The 25,881-nt window shown below is 38.5% G+C and overlaps 1 gene segment (V, D, J or C); it reads left to right on the forward strand.

The window, feature by feature from the left end:
- Nucleotides 1-5,451: 5,451 nt before the first annotated feature.
- Nucleotides 5,452-25,061, forward strand: LOC110148840 (T cell receptor gamma constant 1-like). The segment is given in 8 exon segments: nt 5,452-5,750; nt 5,888-6,190; nt 12,629-12,679; nt 18,440-18,769; nt 20,314-20,388; nt 20,672-20,719; nt 22,461-22,511; nt 24,608-25,061. Coding segments are annotated over 8 exon segments (1,041 nt in total).
- Nucleotides 25,062-25,881: the final 820 nt, after the last annotated feature.

The following is a 25,881-nucleotide window of genomic DNA, read 5'->3' on the forward strand; positions in this document are numbered from 1 at the left end:
TTTTATGTGCTAGAATTACAATAATGTCTCATTTACAACTGGGAAGGCTTTTTGCTTGTCTGTTTACAGTCAGCTTCAGTGCGTGTGAAACAAATTCATGTGAAACCAAAATGAGGTCTCCATTTGAAAATAAAAAAATAAACAACCAGCCACAAGATAGATGAAATCTAATCTAGGTCAGCTCCTTGGTTCTCATGAATTGGATCAGACTTCTCTGGACAAAATACGCTGCCCTTGTCTTAGAGATCTGGAACTATTTCTTCATTGGGAAGGAACAGTGTATTAAGCATAGAAGGCAAGAGGGTAAACTTGCAAATTGCTGAGAGTTTAGTGCAGCTGATTTCCCCACCAGGGCCCCAAAGGCAGTGTCACCTGTGGTTTTCAGCTTCTCAGCAACTTCCTGCCCCCCTCGCCCTGGGCTGCCCTGGCCTGCTAGGTGCAGAGAGGGGAGGGCAGTGGCGGTGGGGAGACTGCTTGAGTGGCTGCAGGAGGGCGCTGGTGCGGCTGGTGGGGTTTCATTCTTTCAGGCTTCTTTGTTCACCTGCTCTGTCAAATGTGGTTGACTCGTGGAAAATGCTCAGAGTCAAGCTAGCCCCTGCTGTTTGGGTTTGTGCAAGGGGTAGCTGGGATGTCACAAGAAAATAAGCACAATGAAACCACAACTTACTTTGTTCACTTTCAAAGGGTCACAGCTAACAGAAGAAAAGGTCTCTGCACAGCACCCGATTGTTATCACGCATGCTCTAGGCTTTGGGATCCAGATTCCCCATTGTTTCTATATACAGTCCCTCCAATGAGCTCCTAGGTGAATTGGGAAACTTGCACCCAGGATGTTCAGATGCTACACCTTCAACCATGCTCACGGCCCTGAAGGAATCTGTGCAATAAAATCTCATACACTGAGCCATCTAAATCCCCCAAAAGGAAAAAATTCCTTCAGAGTCAACCCAAGAAAGGCTTACTAGGGGCACTAACATCAGATGACAGTGTGATGAGTGAATGGCAGAGGGTTGCTCAGCAATGTGAGCGTGAAGAGCAGCTGTCCCCACCAACCCAGCAAGTCCAGAGTAGGAGTCCATGCCCTGCACTCCATCCTTCCAGACCCAGAGGGAAGCAGGACTCCATGGCTAAGGTCAAGGCTTCAGCTCACACAGTCTGACCTCACTGCACATTCAAGTCATATCCTCATTCCTCTTGTCTCTTGTTTAACCATATTTTCTATTAGGTAACTATATTAACAAGTATGACCCTCATTTCTATGTGTGTCTGTATTTCTATAAAAGGCATAGGCATAAAATAATGTTCAATTCATAGTACGAGAGATAAAAATAAATGTATACTTTTTCTATTTTCTCTAATGGATCTTTTTAAAGAAAAATCTGAGAGCCAACATCTGAGGTCTTTGCCCTCCTAGGAGGACTGGTCGCATCCTTCTCATCCAGCCCGAGCATCGGGGGAGAGCTTCTTCTCAGATTAAAGTCATACACTGATGTCCAACTCAGGCCCCAGCTATGGTCGTGGTGTAGACGAGGGTTCACTCCCGACACAGGATATTCTCATTGTGATGACACCACTGAAGTCTTGAGGTTTTAGTCCATGGCCAGACCCTGGAGCTCCCTCTCCCCCTCTTTCCATATAAGAAGCTCGCCCTGGGGAGTCCCCAGGCTCCCAAGGAGCCTCCATCTGTACCTCAATTCTGTGGCCCATTCTTAGACCAAGCACAGATGGAGCTGATTAGATTTGGGTGGCCAGTTTCCACCCAAACCAGCACCATTTCCATCACACAAGGTTGGATTTTTCTTGAATGACAATGAATAATAAAAGGAAACAGAGATAACACTGTCTTCCCATGAAGCACTGAGTTGAACGTTCCTGTTTAACAAAACAACTCATAATATAATTGAGTTCATTTTAATTCAAACTAGTTAAACACAAGGGAGAATGATTTCATAGAGTTGGTTCAAAATAAGATTACTCAGACTATTTTAGGTGATTATTTCATGATACATAATACAAAATGGTATTTTTTTATATGTATTCATGATCCATCTTGTCTTCCTGTTGTAATTCTAATACTTTAGGCCAAATAAACAATGCAAAACAAGAAAAATAAAACTGATCATTTTGATATGTTCAGTTTGATTACTTTTTACAGTTGTACATATATTGCATGTTCATGAGCTAAAAAATAGAAGAGAAATGTAGGATGTTGAAAAAATACTAAAGAAATCTGAGACATGAAACAAAAATTCCATTCTGTAAATCAAAATAGAGATTTTGCTTACAATGTAATGCCATTTCAATATATTAAGAGGTCTTTTGATGAGAAAGACAGCACAAGACTTCTGTAACTTTTCATTAAGAGATCAGACAGTCTCACTGAATATAGGGGGTCCAAGGTTTCCCTGGTGGCTCAAATGGAAGAATCCACCTGCAATGAGAGAGACCTGGGTTCGATCCCTGGGTTGGGAAGATCCCCTGGAGAAGGGAATGGCTATCCACTCCAATATTCTTGCCTGGAAAATTCCATGGACAGAGGAGCCTGTCAGGCTACAGTCCATGGAGCCACAAAGAGTTGAACACGACCAAATGACTTTCACTTCACTTCATGACACTATCACACGAGCCATGGGCAGGCAAGACTTTAATGTCTGTGAATATGGGACCATGTCTGTGAGGTAATACAATAAATAAATTCTTTATTAGCCATTCAATAACATCATCAGTGGGTGTCTTCATTCCAACTTTCAAAAAAGGAGACGCCATCTGATGACTTTCAGTGAAGGGTCTTTCCATGCAGAAAAAGACAGAACACATCAAATATTTGAGGTGTAACATGAAAAGGCAAAAGCTACATTTTACTCTGTGTTTTTATAACAAAGCTTATGTACCAAACATGAGCTTCTATGACAAACATGAGCGGTGACACTGAAGAAACCATGGTTGAGGTCACTCCAGAGTTTATTATAAAATATTTTAGAAAAGGATCTACTATTCACACACCCACATTTTTGCTTTATGTCTGAACACTGCTGTATAAAAGAGGACGAAGTGTGTTGGAAACACGGATACAGGCAGGGCCTCTGTTTGCCAAGACTATGACTGCCTCTGCCATCCTGTCTGTCCCTATAGCAGTGCCCCCAACTACTCCGTTCAGTCCACTACTTTTCCTTTCTTTCAAAAAAAATGTATTTTTAAAAATAAAATTGGCATAAAATATTACATTAGGCTCAGTTACACAACACAACGATTCAATATTTGTACATATTTTGAAATGGTCACCACACTAAGTCAACATCCCTCACTGAATGTAGATACAGAATCTTTTTTTCTTATAAGATGAAGTTTTAAGATCTACTCTTTCCCTTCTGTGGTTAAATAATTAAGCAGAGTTACGGCTTTTACAATTGACTGTTTATTTGCTCATATTAGTGAGGTTGAAATGTTTCCTTTGATGATTTGAAGGAACTGAGCAATGTGCCCCAAACTGGAGGCACGTGGAGCCCGACTGCTGTGACTGGACCACACCTGTCATCTCAGAAGCTCCAACACACTCGAGAGACGACCAGCCTGTGTGGACCAGAGTGGATGCCGGTACAGATGGGGCACCTGAGTCCCGGCTCTGCCCCTGCCAGCTGTGGGGCCCTGGACCAGTCACCCACCCTCAGTCTCTCTGCCTCCGTGTAAGTGGAGACAAGGAGAGTACCACCTCCCGGGACTGCTGCCCTTGCTGCCCTCAGAAGTTAGGGTTTGTAATTAAATCATGCCTGCCATGGAGACATTCTGGCTACAATAAACAAAACAAACTAAGTCATCCTTATTTAGAAATGTGGGACTCTGATGTAGTTTTTATCTTTCACCAATGTATACCTATAAGGAAAATGTTTTAAGGATCCACATTAAAAAAAATGTGGCTATATAATCACAACCATATTCTTTAAATTTTGATTTGAAACTACTCAGGGTGGTACACACAGTGTAGTGTGAATAGCACTGCAAAGTCTTTGAAAATTGCACTATCTGGACCTGCCTGTCGAGAGCATTCCACAACTGGGTCAATTCCCGGTTAACAAAAAAACTCAGCACACTCCATAGCATTAAACACTGCCTAAAGTCCATAACATGATCTTCCAAATGTGCAGGGTATAATCCCAAATTCCTTAACTTATAGAAGCAGGAACATCACAACATAGTAATATAGAAGAGTCAGTTACCAGATGCCAATCCTGAGATATCGCAGATGTTGGAATAACAGAAAATTTAATGAGGCTGATCCATGAGAGAAAATGGAGAGGGAGAGAGAGAGAAGTCAAATCAATAAGAAATATAAATAGAGAGATAGAAAAGGAAAGACAGGTGGTAGAGATAGGCGAGAAGACAGACAGAAAGTGACAGAAATAGAGATGAGGATGGAAACTGTATCACAGAGGAGAGATAAAGAGAAAGAGAGGGAAGAAAGTCAGAGCTGGAAAGAAAGAGAGCGTTCAAGGGTGGGACAGTGATAAGGAAATAGAGAAGATCTGTGCAGAGAGATGGACAGACAGAGGGAGGCAGAGAAACAGGACGGCAGAGAAAGAACTGGTCCAGAGGCAGAGCTGTAAAGCCGTCGGGAGAGCTGTCTAAACGCACGACATAATTAGGGGCACATAATGGTATTATATGCATATATGTGTGTGTATATAAATATGCACCACAGGTACTTTATTCTTCTGTTGACGGGCATTTAGGTTGCTTCTGTGCCTTGTGAACATAGGGATGCAGCTATCTCTTAGTGTTTTTGTTTTCTACGGATAAACACTCAGAATTGCTGGATCATGTGGTAGTTTCATTTTTAACTTTTTGAGGAAACTTCCATACCATTTTTCATAGCAATTACACCAATTTACATCCCCACCAACAGTGCACAAGGGTTCTATTTTCTGCCCATCTTCAACACGTTATTTCTAGCCTTGTCAATAATAGCCATTCTGACATGGGTGAGGTGATATCTCATTGTAGTTTTGATTTGCATTTCCCTGAATTTCAGAAAAAATATGTGTTTTTAGTTTGTTTGTTCCAACTATTGTGACGCTTCTTATTTTTTCATGAAATCTGGACACTCTATATGAGGCAGCCTTTTACTTGAGGATGAACATGAATCCTGTCTCTAACTGATTTATGACACATGCACACACACGAACACCCATCCATTTAATTTTAAGGACAGTCAAATGTAGACCAACATAATCAATCTTAATTTCTTATTTAAAAAGTAGGTTCAGTTCTTACTGGATTCTCTGGTTGTTGCCTCGGAGTTTGCTTACAGGTGTAAAACGAAAGGAGTTCAGGGGAGGAATATAAAGATGTCACCGGGCAAGACCGTGGCAGCAGCATAAACGCTGAAATGCTGGACTGCAGGGGACTTAGCCGCATTCAGGACTGCTCCCCCTCACTAGGCAACAGGCGTGGCTCTCCTCCCCACAGCTCGCATTTGATCCATCTGCTTGCAGTTCTGAGTCTCAGTGCTCAGGCCTCTCCTCTCCCATAGGGGAGATGGGAGCTCCCAGCCTGCCACAGGGGGGCCCCCAAGAAAGGGGTTGCTGCAGAGAGGCGGGCTCCTCCCCAGGAGGAGGAGGGGAGGATCAGCCTGGTGGTCTTTAAGAGAGATCCTCCCTGACTTCCCCTTCCCACTTCTGCTCGGAATTCCAGTCTAGCTCACTGCCCGGGCAGGATGCGGGCCACAGCGCTGCTTCTGGTTGTCCTGGCTCCCAGTAAGTGTGTTGCCTGGATGCTCCTGGAAGTTTTCTGTTTTTCTGTGGCAAGGGGTAGGGGGCGGTGGGGAGAGGGTCGTACTAAGAAATCAGTGCTTCCTCTTCCTCATTATTTTTTGTTGCTTTTCCCATTGCAGTCATGCAGGTATCTTCCAACCTCGTGTTAATCACCAGTAGGACTGGGGAGACTGCTTCGTTCACCTGTGATCTTACACCAGGGGCCACCTATATCCACTTGTACAAACATGAGGAGGGGACGGCCCCCCAACGCCTTCTCTACTATGACAGCTACAACTCAAAGCCTGTGCTTGAATCGGGAATCAGTGGAGAAAAATACCGTGTTTATAAGAGCACAGAAAGGCGCTATGCATTTGCAATCCTAAATCTGCAAGAAAGTGATTCCGGCATATACTACTGTGCCACCTGGGATAAGCACGTTGGTTCAGACTTCCTGTACACTGCACTGGAAATTTTGCTTGTGGCTGCGAATCACAGCCCTGATATCAGCAGCTTCTTCACTTCCTCTCCAATTTCTTTTTACTCTGAACAAAGAAAAACTCTGAACGCAATGCCCATGAATCAGACTTTATATTCCACGGTCACCCTCTCCCTCCCCACAATAGTTTTTCCTAAAAACAGACCTCCATCTCCAGTCTGTAGGCAAGCAGTCTGGCAGGCAGAGTATTCTCAGCTCTCCCAGAAGCTCGTAGAGTTTATATTATTTTCTCTTTAGGAAAGACAGAGAACCTAGGATTATCTGTTAGGGGAGATATTTAGGAGAGGAAAATGGAAAGGCTAGATAATACTGAACCATTTACCTGATGATTATCCAGAGGAAATGGCTGGGAATGGGCATCTTTATTATCCAGGAGTGTGAAGAATGAGAAATGATGGAATGAAAACTCGGACTTCTTGAACCTCAAGCTGGTATCCAATTTATCTTTTGGACAAACTTATATTTCTCTTACATAATCAGCTAGGGCATGGTTGACCTAGTGAAAGTGTAGGGGGAAAAAGTGATTGTTTTAGGTGGTGGTGGTTGGTGGTTTAGTTGCTAAGTCGTGTCCAACTCTTGAGACCCCTTGGACTGTAGCTTGCCAGGCTCCTCTGTCCACGGCAAGAATTCTCCAAGCAAGAATATTGGAGTGGGTTGCCATTTCCTTCTACAGGGGATCTTCCAGAGCCAGGAATTGAACTCAGGTCTCTTGCATCATTGCAGGTAGATTTTTTACCAACTGAGCTACGAGGGAAGCCCCACTGTTGTATTCTACTTATACCCTCTGTTGAAGTTCAGCCCACAGCCAGAACTGTCTTAAACAAGTAAAGTCAAAGCTTCTTTCTACCTCCACTCCCTACCATTAACAAGGCCAAGTGCCAAACTAGAATGAGACTTATCAGATCATAATTTTCTCAAAAATTAAAATTAAAGAACACTTCAGGTGAACAAATCAATAAATGGTATATATTTTAATTGAAAAGTCATATAGCCAAGGATTGTGGCTGCCTTATCGGGCTAGGTTTAAGGAAGCAAAACTAATATTGAAATAGAGAAATGCCAGCTCACGTGTATATGGTCTCTTGTGTATTGATTCCTCCAAATTTGTACCAGTGTCTGAGCTTCTAGAACAGTGTTTCTCAAACTGTGGTCCATGCACCACCTGCATCAGAAGCGCCTGAATTGGAATAAAAGTGCATGTTCTGGGTGGCACTCAACATAGTGAATCAGAATCATGGAATGAAGGCTGAAAATGTGCATTTTTTGTTAGGCTCCTGCTGATTCTTCTTCAGATTGATTTGTAAGTCTTGCTGCTCCAGCACAGGAATGCCTACTAGAACAGCATTCATGGTCTTATTCCCAACCCCAAAGCCTCATCAGTTTTGTTGCATAACGGGTGCTGTTGCTCTCCAGGTCATCACATTTCTCCATCAGAATCTTGCAATCAAAAAAAAAAAAAAAGTCTCACACCACAAGTCAAAGCTTCTTAGTTCTGTGACTGCAGACAGCAAGAAATTGGACAGTAAATGCACTGCCTTTAGCTTGCTCTACTGTATCAGCAACCACATACTATAACCATTTGCAGCTTTAGGAAAGCCTGAAGCACAAATATATTTTCATTTATACTTTTCCAATGGTGTTAAGACTTTGTTCTGCACATTTGATTCCTTGACCCACTTTAGTTTGAATTTTTGTGTATGGGCATAAGTTAGCAATCTTAATGTGTAGATCCAATTTCTCCCCCAACTACTGACTAATGCCTTGTTATATCACTGCTTTTCTTTGCATTTTGTGATAACTACTTTTCCATGTACTCACAGAACCCTTATGATCTCTCCCTCAGTTTCCATTCTCTGTCTCTGCTTATACAGGTCAATTTCTCTAAGGACACAGCTAGAGGTAGAGACATCGTGTATGTACAAGAAACAAAAGCACATGTAGGATAAGCAGTATGCTATATGCAACCCATGTGTGATTGAAGAAATCAGAGGAAATAAAAAATACTTGAAGACAATGAAAACAGGAAAACACCATAAAAAAATCTGAGGTTTACAGCAAAAGCTGTTCTAAGAGAGAAGTTTATAGTGATACAAGCCTACCTCAAGAGACAAGAAAAACCTTAAGCAAACAACCTAATCTTACACCTAAAAGAATTGGAAAAAAAAAGAACAAATAAAACCAAGGGTAAATGAAAGAGAATAAAAATCAGAGCAAAGTAAAATAGACTAAAAACATCATGGGAAAGATCAATACACCAAGAGCTGATTATTTGAAAATACAAACAAATGATAAAACTTTAGCCAAACTCATCAGGAAAAAAAGAAAGGAGAGAGAGAGAGAACTCAAAGACACAAAATCAGACATGAAATTAGAAGAAGTTAACAGCTGATACCACCAAAATATAAATGGCAATAACTCATTACTACAAATAATTACTCAGTACCTGGCAAGAAAATAGACTGCCTAGAAGAAATGGATACATTCCTAGAAATGTTGTAAAAAGTACAAGTTCTCCAGCAAGAACATAAAAACAGGGGGGAAAATCTCTTCAGCAAGTGGTGCTGGGAAAGTTAGACAGCTGCACATAAACCAATGAAGTCAGAGCACACTCTCACACCACACACAAAAATAAACTCATAGTGGCTTAAAGATTTAAACATAAAACATGACACCATTACTGTCCTTGAAGAGAGCATAGGCAAAACAATCTCTGACATAACTCATACCAATGTTTTCTTAGGTCAGTCTACGAAGGCGATAGAAATAAAAATAAAAATAAACAAATGAGACTTAGTCAAACTTACAAGCTTTATCATGTCAAAATAAACCATAAAAAAATAAAAGACAACCAATAGAATTAGAGAAACTATTTACAAATGATGTCATGACAAGGGCTTAATTTCCAAAATATGTGAAAGATCATACAACAATAACAAAAAACATACAACCCAGAGGCAAAGTGAGTTGAATACCTTAATAGACATTTCCCCAAAGAAGACATACAGATGGCCAGTAGGCACATGAAAAGATGCCCAACATTACTAATTATTAGAGAAATGCAAATCAAATCTATGACAAGGTGCAACTTCATACCAGTCAGAATGGCTATTATTAAAATGTCTGCAAATAACAAATGCTGGAAACGGTGTGAAGAAAAGGGAATCTTAATACACTGTCAGTGGGAATGTAAATTGGTGCAACCACTATGAAAAACGGTATGGAGCTTTCTCAGAAAATCAAAAATAGAATTACCGTATGACTTAACCCCACTTCAGGGCATATACCAGGACAAAACAGTCATTCGAATAGGTACATGCACCCCTATATTCATAGAAGCACTGTTCACAACAACCAGAACATGGAAATAGCCTACATATCCATTGACAGATGAATGGATAAAGAAGATGTGGTACATATCTATAATGGAATACCACCTAGCCATCAAAAGAACAAAGCACTGCTATTTGCAGCAACATGGATACAACTAGAGATTATCATATTGAGTGAAGTAAGTCAGAAAAAGAAAGATAAATACCATATGATATTACTTATATGTGAAATCTAAAATATGACACAAATAAATCTATGAAACAGAAACAGACTCATAGACATAGAGATCAGACTTGAGGTTGCCAACAGTGGGGAGAGGAGAAGAGGGATGAATTAGGAATTTAGAGTTGGTAGATGTAAACTATTACACTTAGAATGGATAAACAACAAGACCCTACTGTATTGCACAAGGAACTACATCTAATATCCTGGGATGAATCATAATGGAAAACAATGTTGAAAAAAAAACACATATATGTGTAAAACCGAGTCACTTTGCTATACAGCAGAGATTGGCACAAATTGTAAATCAACTACACTTCAATTTAAAAAAAAGAGAAAAAATTCTCCAAATTTCTCCATCTTAAAAATTAAACATTAAATAAAGTTGTATCCTGTCCTCTTCACATTCCAAGCTTTTCTGCCCTAGGACTCATTTAGTCTCCTGCTCATAGCTCAGTCGGTAAAGAATCTTCCTGCAATACAGGAGACTCAGGTTTGATTCCTGGGTCAGGAAGATCCCCTGGAGAAGGAAATGGCAACCCACTCCAGTATTCTTACCTGGAGAATCCCATGGACAGAGGTACCTCGTGTGCTATAGTCCATGGGGTCACAAGAGTCGGACCCAACTGAGTGACTTTCATTCATTGTTCTTTATAACTCACATTTTTAGATGCCTTTTAATACAAACCTAACTTTTATGGCGTTTGATAGAGAGCTATTTTTTCTTCCAACATACAATTAATAGTTCATAACTAATTTTAAGACAATCTATCATTTCCCTACAATTAAAAATGCCTTAATTATATTTTTATATTAACATATGCTTGGAGGATTTGCGTTTTATTCATGTCTCAGTATTCTTACTCCATTATCATGTTATGTCAGTAACTTTGCAATAAGGGTTAAGAGCTGCTATGCCAAATTAATTATTAAAAATCATTATGTTTAATAAAATTTTTAAAATTATTTCATATTTACTTTTTATATCAATTTAAAATAAATATAACTAGCTCACCCCCAATCTTTACAACAAGGAACAAAAAAATAAAGTGTTACCTTAAGTGTCATTGGAATTAGTCTATTTGTACACATGATTTTAAGAAGAGTTTGCATGTTTTTGACATTGAGCTTTTCTTTCACGAATATGATATATCTCTCCATTTATGCAGGTTTAATTTTATGCCCTTTAGTAAAACCTTATATTCTTTCTTCTTATTGTTCTTATATTTAATAAAACTTAATAATTGCATAACTCTTTAGTTACTCTTTTGCATTTTATTGCTTAAATCTTTCACGCATTTTGAAAAACAGACAATTCCTAAAACTCCCGATAATTCTTCTCATGGTCTTCGAATAAGGAAAATCAGAGGACAAGTTTTCAGAAAGGAACTGAGGGGATATCATTCATGGCTACAATAGATGCAAAGGGTATATGACAGCCCCAGGTACTAACAACTTAGAATTCTCCTTTTTTTTTTGTGTGGACATTCTGTGGATCATGAGATCTTATTTCCCCAACCAGAGACTGAGCCCAGTAAAAGCAGTAAAAGTGCAGAGTCCTAACCACTGTACTGCCAGGAAATTCCCATGAACTCTCAACTTAAAAAAAAAGAAAAACTATCTAAATATAATTGGCATCTGAATCTCTCATCCCCTCCCATTGTGTTGGAACTGTGAGCTGAGCTCCTGTGAATGGACAGTTGCCCAACATGACCTCCTCTTCCTTTCATCCTTGGGGCAGAGGAACTGATTGCTAATGGGACTTAGACCATGAACAAGTGCATCTGGAGTAGACATGGGGATAGTAAGAGCCTGTCCTGTCTGGTCCTGGCAGATGGACATCTCATCTGTGCTCAGAGGAGTACTCAGCTGCTTCTGGCAATTTCTTTCCCCCTGCCCCAAGATGAGTGGCTTGAAATTACAGAAGAGCCACGAAGAGACTTCTTTTGACTATCAGAGAAATGGATACTGTTTTCAAGTTTTAGTTTAAAGAAAGTATTGTTTCAATGGAGAGAGAATTCTGCAAATTTCTTCCTTTATCCTAGGAAAAATAATATTAAATAAGTCATCATAGGACTTATTTTCTCATTTCCCTTTACCTTGGTAAAGAATTGTGTTGCCCAATGAATGGAGAGCTTTCTTCACATTTCTCAAGTACACGTGTGATGGCTGATGGGGTATTTGCATTTGCAGTTACTGAAGGTATTCCTACTTTTAGCAATACATTCCCACACCGCTAAACAGCCCTGGTGTTTATGAGAAGAGAATGGCCTTTCAACCGATGCAAACTCTGAGCAGTTTCAACAGAACTGAACACCTGGAAATAAAAAAAGTCTTGATTCTTTGAATACCATTCCTGGAAATTCAGAAAACCAGGTGGTTAACCAGTTGGTGCCAGTGATGTGGTCTTTTCCTGTTTTTATCCTTATCATCTTTCATCCGCGTTTTCAGTGATTACTACTCCTTGGAAAGCAGATATTTGAGTCCATTTACCTGAGGAAAGTGGCTTCCCCAGTGGATCCCTGAGTCGGGAAGATTCCCTGGAGAAGGAAGTGGCAACCCACTCCAGTATTCTTGCCTGGGAAATCTCATGGCGGGCTACAGTCCAAGGGGTTGCAAAGGAGTCGGACACATCCTAGCGACTAAATAATAACAACAAATCTGAGGAAAACGTATAAAACATTGGATGCTGTGAAACCTATATCCAAGGACTTCCAAAAGAATTCAGAAGATCAAACTGCCAGTATGAAGTTTTGTGACTTCTAGTCACTTTATAAAGGTAGAAGAAGGCTGGATTATTGTAGGAGCTTTTACCATTGTGACAGCTCAGGCTGGAAGAAGATATTTGGAGAAGGAGCTATTATCATAGTAACTCCTCCAGGTAAGTATCATTTTTCTATTTTTACTGTAGTCATAAAATACTGTTAGATGCTTTGTAGAAACAACTTGGGGTCTCCCTGATCTGGCTGCCTCATTCCTGTCTCAGCATCTAAACAGTAAGTTTTACAGCTATTGGTCACTGTATATGGAAACTAAACCAGTTTGTAAATGATTTATTATTGTCCCTGCTTGTAAGCGGTTGAAATTTGTGTTCTAGGAAACACACACAAAATAGACTCAGGCTAGATAGTCAAGTATTCTGAAGACCATGTCTGTCTTATTGCTTCGTTTATCTTTCCATATTCTAACACAAAAAGCATATTATATCATCACATTGGTATAAGTTATTAGTTTGAGTTCCTTTTCTTTTAAGCAGTCTATTAAGTGCAAAACACTTTTCTTACTATCGCTTCTCTATATTTTGAGATAAAATACTGTGCTCCTGAATCTCCTGCAAAACCAGTATTACTGATTTTCATCTCATCCCTAAGAGCAGTGGAAGAAAATTCTTTCAGTAAATGATTACACAACATTGATAAATCTCACTTCTTATTACTCTAACTTCTTAGAGGGAGGCTGAGATTATTTGAAATGCAAACTATTTCATCTCTTGTGAAATTGTCTGGACATGGGCCAGTTTGTGAGCACAGTGAGCCATTCCAGCTCTAAAGTTCACAGAAGTGTCTTCATGGCTGGGCATTCTCCTTTGCTCTTTCATTCTCTCAGCAAATATTTATTGAGGACAGTTTCTGTGCTGGGAGCTGCAGACAGAAGGGTGAACAAGACACAGAAGGAGTCTCAACACCAAACAACTTCTATTCTAGTGGAAAAGCATTCTAGATTTTGGTTTAATTGAGACGTGTCTTCTATGGGCCACGGCTACAGAAGTAGGACGTCTTGGACTGTTGAGCTTGGTGTAATAGTTATTGCTTATCAAAAGCATACCTTTTGTTTGGTGGAAGATTTTGATGAAATGGCCTCAAACCATGCCATTAAAGGGAATTTTAATATTAGTTAATATTTACTGAAAGATAGACACCGTGATATGTAGTTTCAATGCCTTATATTTTCCTCACCAGTAATCCTTTCATTCCCATTTTATAGATAAAGAAACTGAGGTTTAGAGAAGTTTAGTTATTTGACTAAAGTCACATGACTAGCTATTGTGGCAAAGTTTGGGAACCAGTAGAGATTTGTCAAAGTAAGAGGACTGGATTATTATGTGATATTTGAAACATCAAGTCATATTTTTATATCCTGAATATTTACCCTTCTGTAGCCTGACCTGGATTCTGTAACTATCAGTAATAGCTCATACTTTGTATTGCTACTCACATGTGAAAACAATGCTCTTGCTTTTTAATCATAGCACTGAAATGACATCTCTTTCCCTCTAAAAGATCATGTAAGTCACATGAATGTGCATTTATTAAACATTCAGAATATATGTCAGTTCTGTCTCAGTCCAAAAGAAGTGAATTAAAAATAAGAAATAAGAAAGCAAGAAAAAATATAGTGGAATAGATACCCTATATTAACTGACTAAGCACACCAAATTTTCAAATATGTTTTCCCACCACAAAATTAGAAAAAGTACTTCAATGTGGGAGTCTTTAGTAGGAAAATGAAGTAAAAAGGGGACATTGCCTTCAATATCCAGTTTACAAAATGGAAGAAATGGTCTTCAAGCAAATATGTTTATACTCCCAATGCATCAATGCAATGGGCACCAAAATGTAATGTCATTCATGAATGATGACCCTCAGCTGATAAGATGAGGCAGGCAGTGAAGCAATCCAACTTAACAACAGAGGATTTGAGTACCAGGCATCCTGCCATTTTTGTGGTCATTTGTCCTAAGGCCCATACCTGGAGCTGCAAGCTGAACTTTGGGCATGAACTGGATAGAAGTCAATTTGAAGCTGAAATTTCTGGTAAAATGTTGAGATGCCCATAGATTGTGCTATTGTTGGGGAAAAGCCATTTGTTGTGGACAACAGAAGTGAAGTTCCATATACTGGCTGTATACATTAGACTTTAGACAATGTTCCCTTTGATTTTGTTCACCCTGGAAATGCAACAAATATGACAAAATAAATGACTGCCTATTATCTGGGTGTGTGAAGAGCTGTGATATGGGCTTGGAGAATCCCAGACATATCAAAACACAGAGGAATGCAAACAAGTCATCAGTTGCTATGGATCTACTTGTAAACCCCAGATACTGAATTCCCATCAGATAGGCAAGATTTGCTCCCGTGATATTAAAATGTCATGTTGGACCACACAATTATCGCAAATAAAAATTCTAATAATAATGTCAATGATAACATAGTAATATTTATAATCTCTTACCTCTATATAATTTTTATTCAAATGACTTTTCAGATCTTGTTTCATTTTGAGCTCACCAAAACACTAATAAGGATGTTCACTTGACTTAACAGTAGCACCATCATTTTCAAATAAATAAGGTACCCAAGGCATTAGTTTACTTTATTTGCTCAACCACAGAGCTTGTTAGGAGCAAAATGAACTAGGACCAGAATCCTAGTGTCTTGAATTCCAAGTCATCATAGTTCTACTAGAATTTGAAGAAATCAGAGAAGCTAATTAGTGTAAAGTTTTTGATACGACTTGAATCACTGTGGAATAACTACATAAAAAACTTCAATGTTGGAGCAAAACTCATTGTCACAGGTAGGTATCAGAAGAATATGTTTTTTTTTCAAGGTAATAGAGGGAAGGTAAGAAAAAATTAAATAGGAATGATATTTAGCAAAAAAGGAATGTGTATGGGAATTAGATGTAGAGATTTAGGAGAGATTTTACAACAAATTCACATAGTAAAGGAAAGCAAAGACAACATTGTACAAATATTGTAATAGAATTTGGCTTCATGTCTGTGTGGACTTCTATAAAGGGCTCATGTATAATGTACATAATCATCATGAAAGTATTTGGCCCAGGGTTGAAGTTTGTCATTACAGGAAAGTTTTATGAGTTAACATGTCTCCTTTTCTGATGTTGAAGGGGGCTGTTTCCAAAGAAAGCGGGCTTTGGAGTCAGGCTGACCTAGAACTTCCGATCCACCACTAACTACATATGTGAACATGGAAGTTATTCTCTGGACTCAGTCTCCTAATCTGTAAGATAGTATAACAGTATTATCCAGCAGGGGTTGTATGAGAATTAAATGAGATAGTGTGATGAAGTATTTAGCACATTGTCTAATGCATTGGTGTTCCTTTCTGGATAAGCCCGTGGACAGAGGAGCCAGGTGGGCTACAGTCCATGAGGTCGCAAAGAATTGGACACGACTGAGCACCGTATGTTTTGTTGGCTAACACATCATACATATTGGATTGGTGTTTATTCAAATGTAAAGGGAAAATTGCATCCAAGAGGGAGAGTGTTGGCAGCCAAATTATTGATGAATTGAAATTCTTCAGAGGATGCAGCTGTACTATTAACTCCTCAAATGGAAAGCTATCTTATGGTTCCCTCACACACATAAAATTGAATTGAAAGGTATCTGTCTCTCTTTAGCAGACTTTGGTTTACATGGCAAGAAAAAAAATGAGATTAAAATATGTTTATTTTTATATGTCCTGTTGTTCTATGTGCTTTAAATCTTAATCCTTTAATTTAATTGATGTCATTTCTAACAACAACATTTATTGGCTCTAAAATATATAACCAGTAAGCTTGGGCTTCATGCTCATACTTATCAGAAAAAAGTTTTAATTTATAAAGAAAATGATCAAGAAGTGAAGTCAATTAAATATAAATAGAAATCTCATGAATTAAAAACTCTTATTTAAGTATGAAAGAGCTCCAATTATTTAGTTTATAAAAGAAAAATGGGAGGGAAAAAAGAAGGAAGACATAAATCACTATCAACAAAGTATATGGTTGGAGAAATACACAGTGTCTTGCTTTTATATTGTATAAAATACTACTTGTACTAAAAGCAAGATGTATAAAATTAAAATAGCACATTACAACCCAACTTTATTTACAGCATGAGTGAAAAATCAACACTGTCTGCTTACTGATTTAGTAGAAAAACCAGGAACTTTGCTGCACAGGCAGACGTTCTCAAGAATTTTCTTTCTTCTCAGATGAGAAGTCCAGTTTCTCCCTTCTTAAGCTATTTCCCCATGAAGGACATTCCCAGTGGTCCACTAATTAAGACCACCTTCCAATGCAGGTGGCGCAGGTTCGATCCCTTGTCGGGATATATCCTTTAGGCAGCTGGTGAAAAAAAGGAAAATAGTGTCAGTAAAGCAGTTCAGCAGCCTTGGGGGGCAAATTCAAATTATAGGGAAAACACCAAGAGCCAGAATATTGTGTATTATTACTCAAGCTGAAACTTCAGTTGAAATTCCAAAATAAAATGTGCTTTTGATGAGCATTTTATGAATTTAGGAAAACGCTAAGTAGATTACTTGATAAGTTTAGTATAAGAGCCTTTCTGAAAATACATTTTTTACATGAAAGTATAGTTAGTTCACAATGTTGGGTAAGTTTCAGGTGTACACCAAAGTGATTCAGTTTTTTTTGTGTGTGTATTATTTTTCAGGTTCTTTTCCATTAAAGATTATTACAAGACATTTAATATACTTCTCTGTTCTACGTAGTAGGTTCTTATTGTTTATCTATTTTATATACAGTAGTGTGTATCTGCTAATCCCAAATTAGGAGTTTGGGATTCATAATACATTTTTAATAGAAGTTTTGGAAATACTGTTATACAATCAAGGCACTGTAAATAACATGCTGCTCTACTCCAAAATCTGGAGTGGTTCAGGTATAAAATCGAGAGGTCATATGAAATTAGAGAATCTCATCACTTCAGAATTGGCCATGGGATCCACATCTGGGGCTCAAACTTCAACTTCATTGTATACATATCAAGTACACATGGAGGTTGATTCCCATTCTCAAAAGTAACTATATTGTTTTGTAAAACCGATAAATTTTCTCTGGGTATTTATTTTTATGGTTTATTTCAGAATCAGTTAAATAAAGACTGAGATTCCACAGAGCTGCAGAATATGAGAATGTGGTATTTGAACAAAGAGAGCATAAATTGCAGAACACAGGATGGGAAAGGGACGTAGTTTAGAAGCTAGCAAAGATTTTCACCAATACAGAAACCATCAGTTACCCAATTTCCCCCGCCATCCCTATTCCCACCACCCACGCATCCACTTCAAAACAGGCTCCAGTATTATAAAACAAAAGAGATTTTTTAAAAAATTAATTGGGGACTTCCCTGGCAGTCCAGTGATTGGGACTCCTCATTTCCGCTGTAGGAGGCATGGATTCAACAGTAAACATGTTCATGAATGTTGGAAGTCTTGATGTGGGGTATTTATATGGGATATTTAAAAGTCATAATCCCATGGACAGAGGAGACATTGGGCTATAGTCATTAGGTCATAAAAAGTCAGACATGACTGAAGCAACTTGGCACGCACACAAGATGCACCCCATCTCTGCATATGGAGAAAAAATGAAGGTCAAGGTATAATAATCCAGTTCTGCTACTTAACAGCCGTGACTTTGGGCAAGTTCCATGAAGACTTGAACTTCTCTTGCCATTGAAAATAAAACAGTACTAAGCACCTGGATGAAAGGCCACAGTGAGCAGTAGCCTTTTGTTCTTTTACTACTCACTAGGTTTTTCAAAGCCACAGCATGTTGGTGTTTCTTTAACCATTCTTCTTAATTACTATTCCATATTCCCTTACAGAGAGAAACCTTGCTGCAGACACTTCTCCCAAGCCCACTATTTTTCTTCCTTCAATTGCTGAAATCAACCATGATAATGCTGGAACATATCTTTGTCTCCTGGAGAAATTTTTCCCTGATGTTATTACAGTTTCTTGGAAAGTAAAAAATGGCAACAAAGTTCTGCCATCCCAGCAGGGAAATACCATGAAGACAGAAGATACATACATGAAGTTGAGCTGGCTGACTGTGACTGAAAACTCTATGAATAAACAACATGTATGTGTTGTCAAACACAAGAAAAATATAGGAGGAATTGATCAAGAGATTATTTTTCCTTCAATAAAAGAAGGTAAGTGCTTACTTCTTTCAGAGATTACTGAAAAAAGACCTCGTTGAGGGCATAAAATGGCTTATCAGAACCAAATCTGTATGAACAAGAACACATCCAGGAGAAAAAGGATAAATAAAACAACCATTGTTACTTTGTTTTCCTCCGTCCAATAGTCCATTATCTTTTTTTTTTTAATTTCTACTTGTATGATTGTCTTTTTATTTTTTTTACGTTATTCATGTCAGTTTCTATCAAGTCATAGAACTATAAATGTGATTTGGCCTGTTTTTCCATATCTGGAACTTTCTATATCTGGAATTGCACTGAAGTGTTGAGCTCTTATAATAAAAAAAAGAAAGGTCATTGATAAGAATAATTAATATATCTAGAAAAGAAGATGCTTTTAGTGTCTACAGTAGTGGAATTATATTGTTTATAGGTTAATTTCTCTTTATTTCTGTGGCTTATTTCACAAGGTACTTTCCATAGGCCCTGTCTCATTTAATCTCCCACGATGATCCTTTGAATGCTGGCTCTGCCATCACTGGTACCATTGGTACAACTCTCTGCCAGTCACTTTCTGTCTGATCCTTATTTCCTCTTTGTAACATGGAATCCTCCAAAATACAACCCACTCAGTGTCACTGGAGGATTAAAGAAGATAATACATGTGAAGTACTTAAGCAAGTTATAGTCACTCGCTGGCTATTAGCCTAATTAATACTGTTTTCATTATGCCCACAAACACCACAAATGCAGAAAATCAGGGGATGTGCATGATTTGGAAAGGTGTGGCTGCTTTCCTTTGCTTAGACAGGAAGTTTGCCTGAGCCAGACTCTTTCAAATGTGGGATTCCCTTGGTGGACTCTTGGACTGGATGAATTAGACTGGGTAGCAACTCTTCATCTCGGCAGTGAGTGCTGACCATGCAGAGTAGCCACTTTTTCTGATGATTGGCCTTTGCAACAACTATTCTCAAACACCTACTTTGTAGCAAACACAGTGCTAGGAGCTATGAATACAGAAGGAAGGCAAGATGCCCTTGGGTAATACCCTCCAGTGATGGTAAAAAGAAAAATGTAGCCTTCATGAACGTCAACATTTTCACCTGTAGAAAATCATATATGAATTAAAACTACAAATTGCATAGAATCAGACCAACTATTTTTGGAATTGTAGGGCTCATGTTTTTAATTACTGTCTCTCTGTCAGCAGGTCTTATATGTGTATATCTATACATATATATATATATATATGTACTGCACATATATATACATTACAATATACATATGTGCATGCATGCAAAGTTGCTTCAGTCACGTCCAGATCTTTGCAACCCCTGGACTGTAGCCCACCAGGCTTCTCTGTTCATGGGATTCTCCAGGCAGGACTATCAGAGTGGGTTGCTCTGCCCTCCTCCAGGGGATCTTCCCAACCCAGGCACTGAACCTGTCTCCTGTGACTCCTGCACTGCCGGTGGATTCTTTACTGCTGAAACATACTCACAGTATTGAATAATGGGCACGGATAATTCACTAATACTTTTTCTCATTTCTCGTAGTTGTCACCGCAGTTGTCCCTACTACTAAGCCTCCTACTACTGAGCCTCCAGATGATTGTTTGACCGATGAAAGCAGTAAGTTTCTGTACAGATTTGCCTTTATGTCATGCTTTAGTCTTTCTTCCTGATCTATTTATCTTTTGAACTTCTCTGGTTTAAAGTGGAAAAGACCAATTAACTGAAATTGTGGGGCTTATCATTGTTAGAGTTTTACTGATCATCTCTACTGTCATCTGCCAATAGATTATATACATATATGTATTACATATACACAGACACAATATTATACATATGTATGCATGCACTGTAAAATAATGGGTGTGGATAATTGATTAATACTTGCTTCCTTTGCTTTTAGAAGCTACAGGTACTGGTTCTAAAAAAGCTTGTCTGAAAGATAAAAGTGGTAAGTTTTGCTTATGTTTGCCTTTAAGACATCCTATAGCACTTTTTCCCCTCCTGATTAATTACGTTTCTAAAAAATGTCATTTATTTATTTTTAAACGTAACAAAGATGAATATTTTGAATGATGCAATTCAAAAAACAGGTAAAAATTTTTAAAAATGATACAAAAAAAGATACAATTCACAGAGAAAATAGACATCATAAATAGTTAGACACCTAACAACAAAGAAACGAAGATACCTAAAGCAATAATCAGAAGAAATATAAGGGAAAAAAAAGCATATAATCATAATGAGGCATATTAACATTTCTCTAAGAATATTTTGTCAAGTGCAGAAAAAATAAAAATGGGAGTATCTTGAATGATGTTAATAATTTAAATATAATAGATTTCTATTTATATTAATTTATTATAACCTTATATCCTATACAAATATATTTAACATTTTTTATCTCATACATTGTTATTAGATATCCATAGGCCATTTAGAAAAACTAACAAAAAGATAAACATTACCAAACTTCTAAAAGTAGAATTTTTTTTGTCATTCAGTTATACACATATAGTACGTTTGAAATTATTTTCTGTTATAGGTTATTACAAGATAGTGACTGTAGCTCGTTGTGCTAAATAGTAAACATTTGTTTCTTGTTGCATATCTATTTTTTTAAGTTAGAAATCTAGCATTCTATTCAAACTAAGTCAAACAAATGAAATCAAAATGTCATAATTCAGATTGGCTGGGCAGATGAAGACACGTGCATGTGTGCACCTCCATTTACCATGTCACTCTGCTTGACCCCCCAAACTGTATGTAATTATTTTATATTGTTAGGTTAATCATGTTCCCATTATGGCTTGCAGTTGTAATTATCTTTTATTTTTGGTTTGGCTATTTGTTGTGAAAACTGATAAGCATCTTTCACTATTGTGATTCCACTCCAGTGTTCTTTCCTGGAAAATCCTATGGATGGAGGAACCTGGCAGGCTATATAGTCCATGGGGTCGCAAAGAGTCAGACACAGCTGAGTGACTAACACTAACATTAACTATTACTCATTTAATACCGTTGTATTGTGACTGGTCAACAGGAAAATAATAGAATTCTATATCACCAAAACTACCATTTAATAGAAAAACCTGTAATCACTTTTTAAAATCCAGATGCGTATTAGAATTATCTTGGAATTTTTTGAAAAATTCAAATGCCCAGGTACTGCTTTTTTTTTTGCCAGAGCTCCAGATATGTTTCTAATAAGCAAACATGTTTAAAAACAACTGGACTATATGAGGATCTTTTACTTTTATCTAGTTTGTTTCACTTTTTCTATTTCATATTCAGTGCTCCCATTTCATTTAGTTTATGTTTTCCAATTTCTCCATCTCTTCTTTGTTTTTTTTATGTTCTTTATCAAGCTTTTATCAAGCATAGTAGAAAAGTTATTGTATACATATATAAATAATATGTATAATACATATATTTTAGAAAGCATGAATTTTTACCTGATCAATTACCTCCTGAACTTCCTTGGTTAGTGTTAAGAAAAAGTCAATTATTCCTGAAACTATGGTGTTCATACATTTAATCAGAGTGTCTCTTCTGTCTGTGTTAGCAGATCTTCTATTACATACACATGCATATTAACACACACATAGTTAATCACATATGTGCCACTGTCTAATAATGTATATGAATGATTGACAATACATTTGATTAATGCCTGCTCTCCTTCCTTCTAGAAGTCACTGCTGATACTAATTCTACAAAATCGTGTCTGGAAGGTGAAAGCAGTAAGTTTTGTCTTTGCCTTTGTGTCATGTTAGAGTACTTTTTTCCCTCTGGGTAAACTTAACTTTTGGACTTCCTTGGTTTAAGGTAGAAAAAACAAAATGTCTGGATATTGCAGAATAGACTGCATATTTTAAGTAAATCCATCATTCCTGAAGAGTCATCTTAACACATTAACTGCTGGTTTTGGTGTAAGATGACTCTAAATGAGAGGATGCACTGATAGGCCCCCAAATTATTTCAACAGTGGGCTTCACTCAGTTGTGTAGATTTGGTTTGTAATAACTGGAGAAACTTGATATCAAGTTGCTTCTAGACTTTTTTTAAGTTTTAGCCCTTGCTGGTAACTAATACATGAACTGACACTTGCTGAGAACTTGATATACACAAGGCGTTGTGCTGTATCTTATGTGCATATTTTGTTTATTCATCGTAACACTCCTATGAGGTGGTACAACATTTTCCCGTAATTTTTCAATGAGGGCCATGAGCCAAAATTACTTAAATCTCTTGAAGCAAGCAACGCAGCTAGATCTGAGGACACTTCCTCAGTTCTAGTTCTCTATTCCATCTCTAAGATGTAGAGCAAGAATCCTAAAACCAAGGCCCTGAGACAGGGTGGACCCATGGGCAGGGAATAAGTGCATGAATTTCTGACTATCACAGACAGGACTTTAACCCCAGTTCTATTATTAGTTGCACAAACGTGGGTACATTACTTCTATTTCTAGGCAATAGTGCCCTCTTCTGTCAGTAGGGAACAATTGCATCCAACTCTGTTACTACTAAGACTGTCCATGTGGAATGTCTCCAAAGGGTATCCATTTAGCTGGTGCAGGATCAGTACTAGTTGTGGCCCCTTCTCCCTACACGAAGGTTCTCAGTGACTTTAGAAGCACTGGCAATGGTCCTGCCGATCCCTCCTCCATTCCCAGTGTGTCAGGGGGCCCAGAACTCAGCTAACACCTGACCTGACTCAGGGCCATGAGCTATGAGCATGTCCGCTCCTGAGATCCTTTCCACACCACATACTAGTGATTCTGGAGTTCTGACTCCATGAAGGTAAAGCATAGAAAAGGGAAACTTATACAGGAAGACACTCAGCCTTGTGGTCCATTGAGTAGCAAGTCAGGCCCAGTATCATTGTTAATTGCTTCTTGACATCATGTATTTCTTGCAAAACCTCAAAGGAGAGTAAGTGCAATTGTCCTATAACATCAAGGGCAGGAGGTTAGATATCTAAGAAAGACAGGTGACTGAGGCATGAGCTCCTAAGGTTTCAGGGATTTTGGACTAACCACTCTCTTCCATTTTATACAAAGTTATCTTTACTAAAAGCTTCCTCCCACCTCACTGTGTCACAACCAGACTTCCCTGGTTTATCCTTCATAGGAATCTCCTTGGTGCACAACATGTAATGGCCCAGATGCTTCCACATCAGCAATTCAACTTGCTATTTATGCTTAACTTTGATGTCTGGGATATTTACTGCCCATGGAGATGCAGGACTACAGAGCAGCTAAGAATACCTTAGCTCAGATTCAGCTTGCTGGGATTGAAATATGATTTCTGGTGCTTGTGTGGCACCAAGAAAATTATTTCTCTCTGTCCTTAGTTTACTGGTAAAAGGGGGTTGAAAGTGATAATCTCATAGGTTATTTGAAAACTTAAATAAGATTAGAATTTTGCATGCAAAGCTCTCAGAATAACTGTTTGACATTTGGTTAGGAGTTAACAAACATCATCTGTTATTATTACTCAGAGGTGTGATAGGGCAAAAAATGCAAAATGCTATTTATCACAAATATTTTTCCCATTTGGACTCATTCTTTAAAAACATGACCTTGCTTTTTAATATTTTGAAAGGTTCTGTTGCATTTAGTTGAGGTTGTTGATCAACTTGAATTGTCAACTAGATTCCAAGTTGTTCTGGTGGTGGTGGTGCTCGTGGTGGTTGCATCTGTTTTCTTTGGGTTTGGCAGTACAGGGGTGTCACTTGTTTGCAAATCAGCAGAAATAAATCATTGTGACCACTTCCGTGAATATGTCCTCTCCTCTCAAAAGAACACTTGAAACTAACCAAAATGACTGCTCCTAGGTACCCTGCAGCTGCAGCTCATGAACACCTCTGCCTATTACACCTACCTCTTACTCCTTCTCATAAGCACAGTCTACTTTGTCATCATCACGTCCTGTGTGTTTAGGAGAACAGGCATCTGCTGTGACGGGAAGATCTCGTGACAGAGAGGGCTACCGAGAGGTCAACGTTCCTTCATCATCTCCAGTCCCAGAAATTCTCTGTTTGCTTTTCGTTTTGGGTGAGCTCTGTTCAGATGTGTATTTATCTATGATGTCATAATTGTCCCGCCCCGAAGTCCTTTCAACTCCTGAGCCACGCTGTGGGCAGCTCCCTGTCTCCTCCCTCCGCCCCTCCACCCAGACCACGACCCTGACCCTCCCTGTCACACACCTTGGAGAAGTCAGCTTTGCTACTCGAATTCTGTACTTAGATTTTCATAACATTCACAATAAATAAAAAAGAATCACAAGTCCCCTTTTGTCTGTGTACTTTAATTTCATGAGATCTAACCAAGGTGAGCTATCAAATTCAGTGCTGATAGTAATAATGGTCAACACCACATTTCTAGGTCTTTCACTGAGATGGTGGTTATGGTGCTTTCTCTGGGGCACCAGCTCCAAGAGGACCGGGGGAGCTGGTCCAAGAGGAGCCTAACAAAGGCACCCATGTTCCTTCTGTTTCAGAGTCACCAGATGCAGAATCATTGGTTTGGGGCATTCAGATAGAGACAATATAACACAGCATGACTTGCACTGCGTGTGCTCAGATCTATGCTAGGGTCTCACAAGCCTGACTCCAGGTGTGATCTCAGACAGCTCTTTGAGCTCTCTGTCATCGTTTCCTCATCTGTGTAATGAAGTTACAGGGCCCTGTCTCCTGAAGTGTGAGGATCAGATGAGTCCATGATGCCTGGTCCATGCAAGTTCTCAACAACAATAGTATCTACTGTCAGCAGCTCTACTGTAGGAACAATCGATTCCACACAAAGACAAATGCACTGAGATTCATTTCTAAGCTTACTTCCCTGCACAGAGATTAGATGTAGGTGTAACAGAGATTCAGTCTCTACTGTTCATCAGGTAATCCCATTAACCATTTAAGAACCCCTGGAAGAAGCAACAGTTAAAGGTCACAGTTTATAGGTTGGAGAGGTTAGTCTGTCTGTTCATGGTCACTATTTTGTAAATAAGAATCATTCAGGTTTTTCTGAACCTGGAGCTCACATTTTGTAATCTAGTATCACATGGCTTTCCCTTGATTCACTTTCTGCTGGGAAAAAAACAAGCTACAAC

This window comes from Odocoileus virginianus, chromosome 1, assembly GCF_023699985.2.
Source record: "Odocoileus virginianus isolate 20LAN1187 ecotype Illinois chromosome 1, Ovbor_1.2, whole genome shotgun sequence".
Taxonomy (NCBI): Eukaryota; Metazoa; Chordata; class Mammalia; order Artiodactyla; family Cervidae; genus Odocoileus; species Odocoileus virginianus.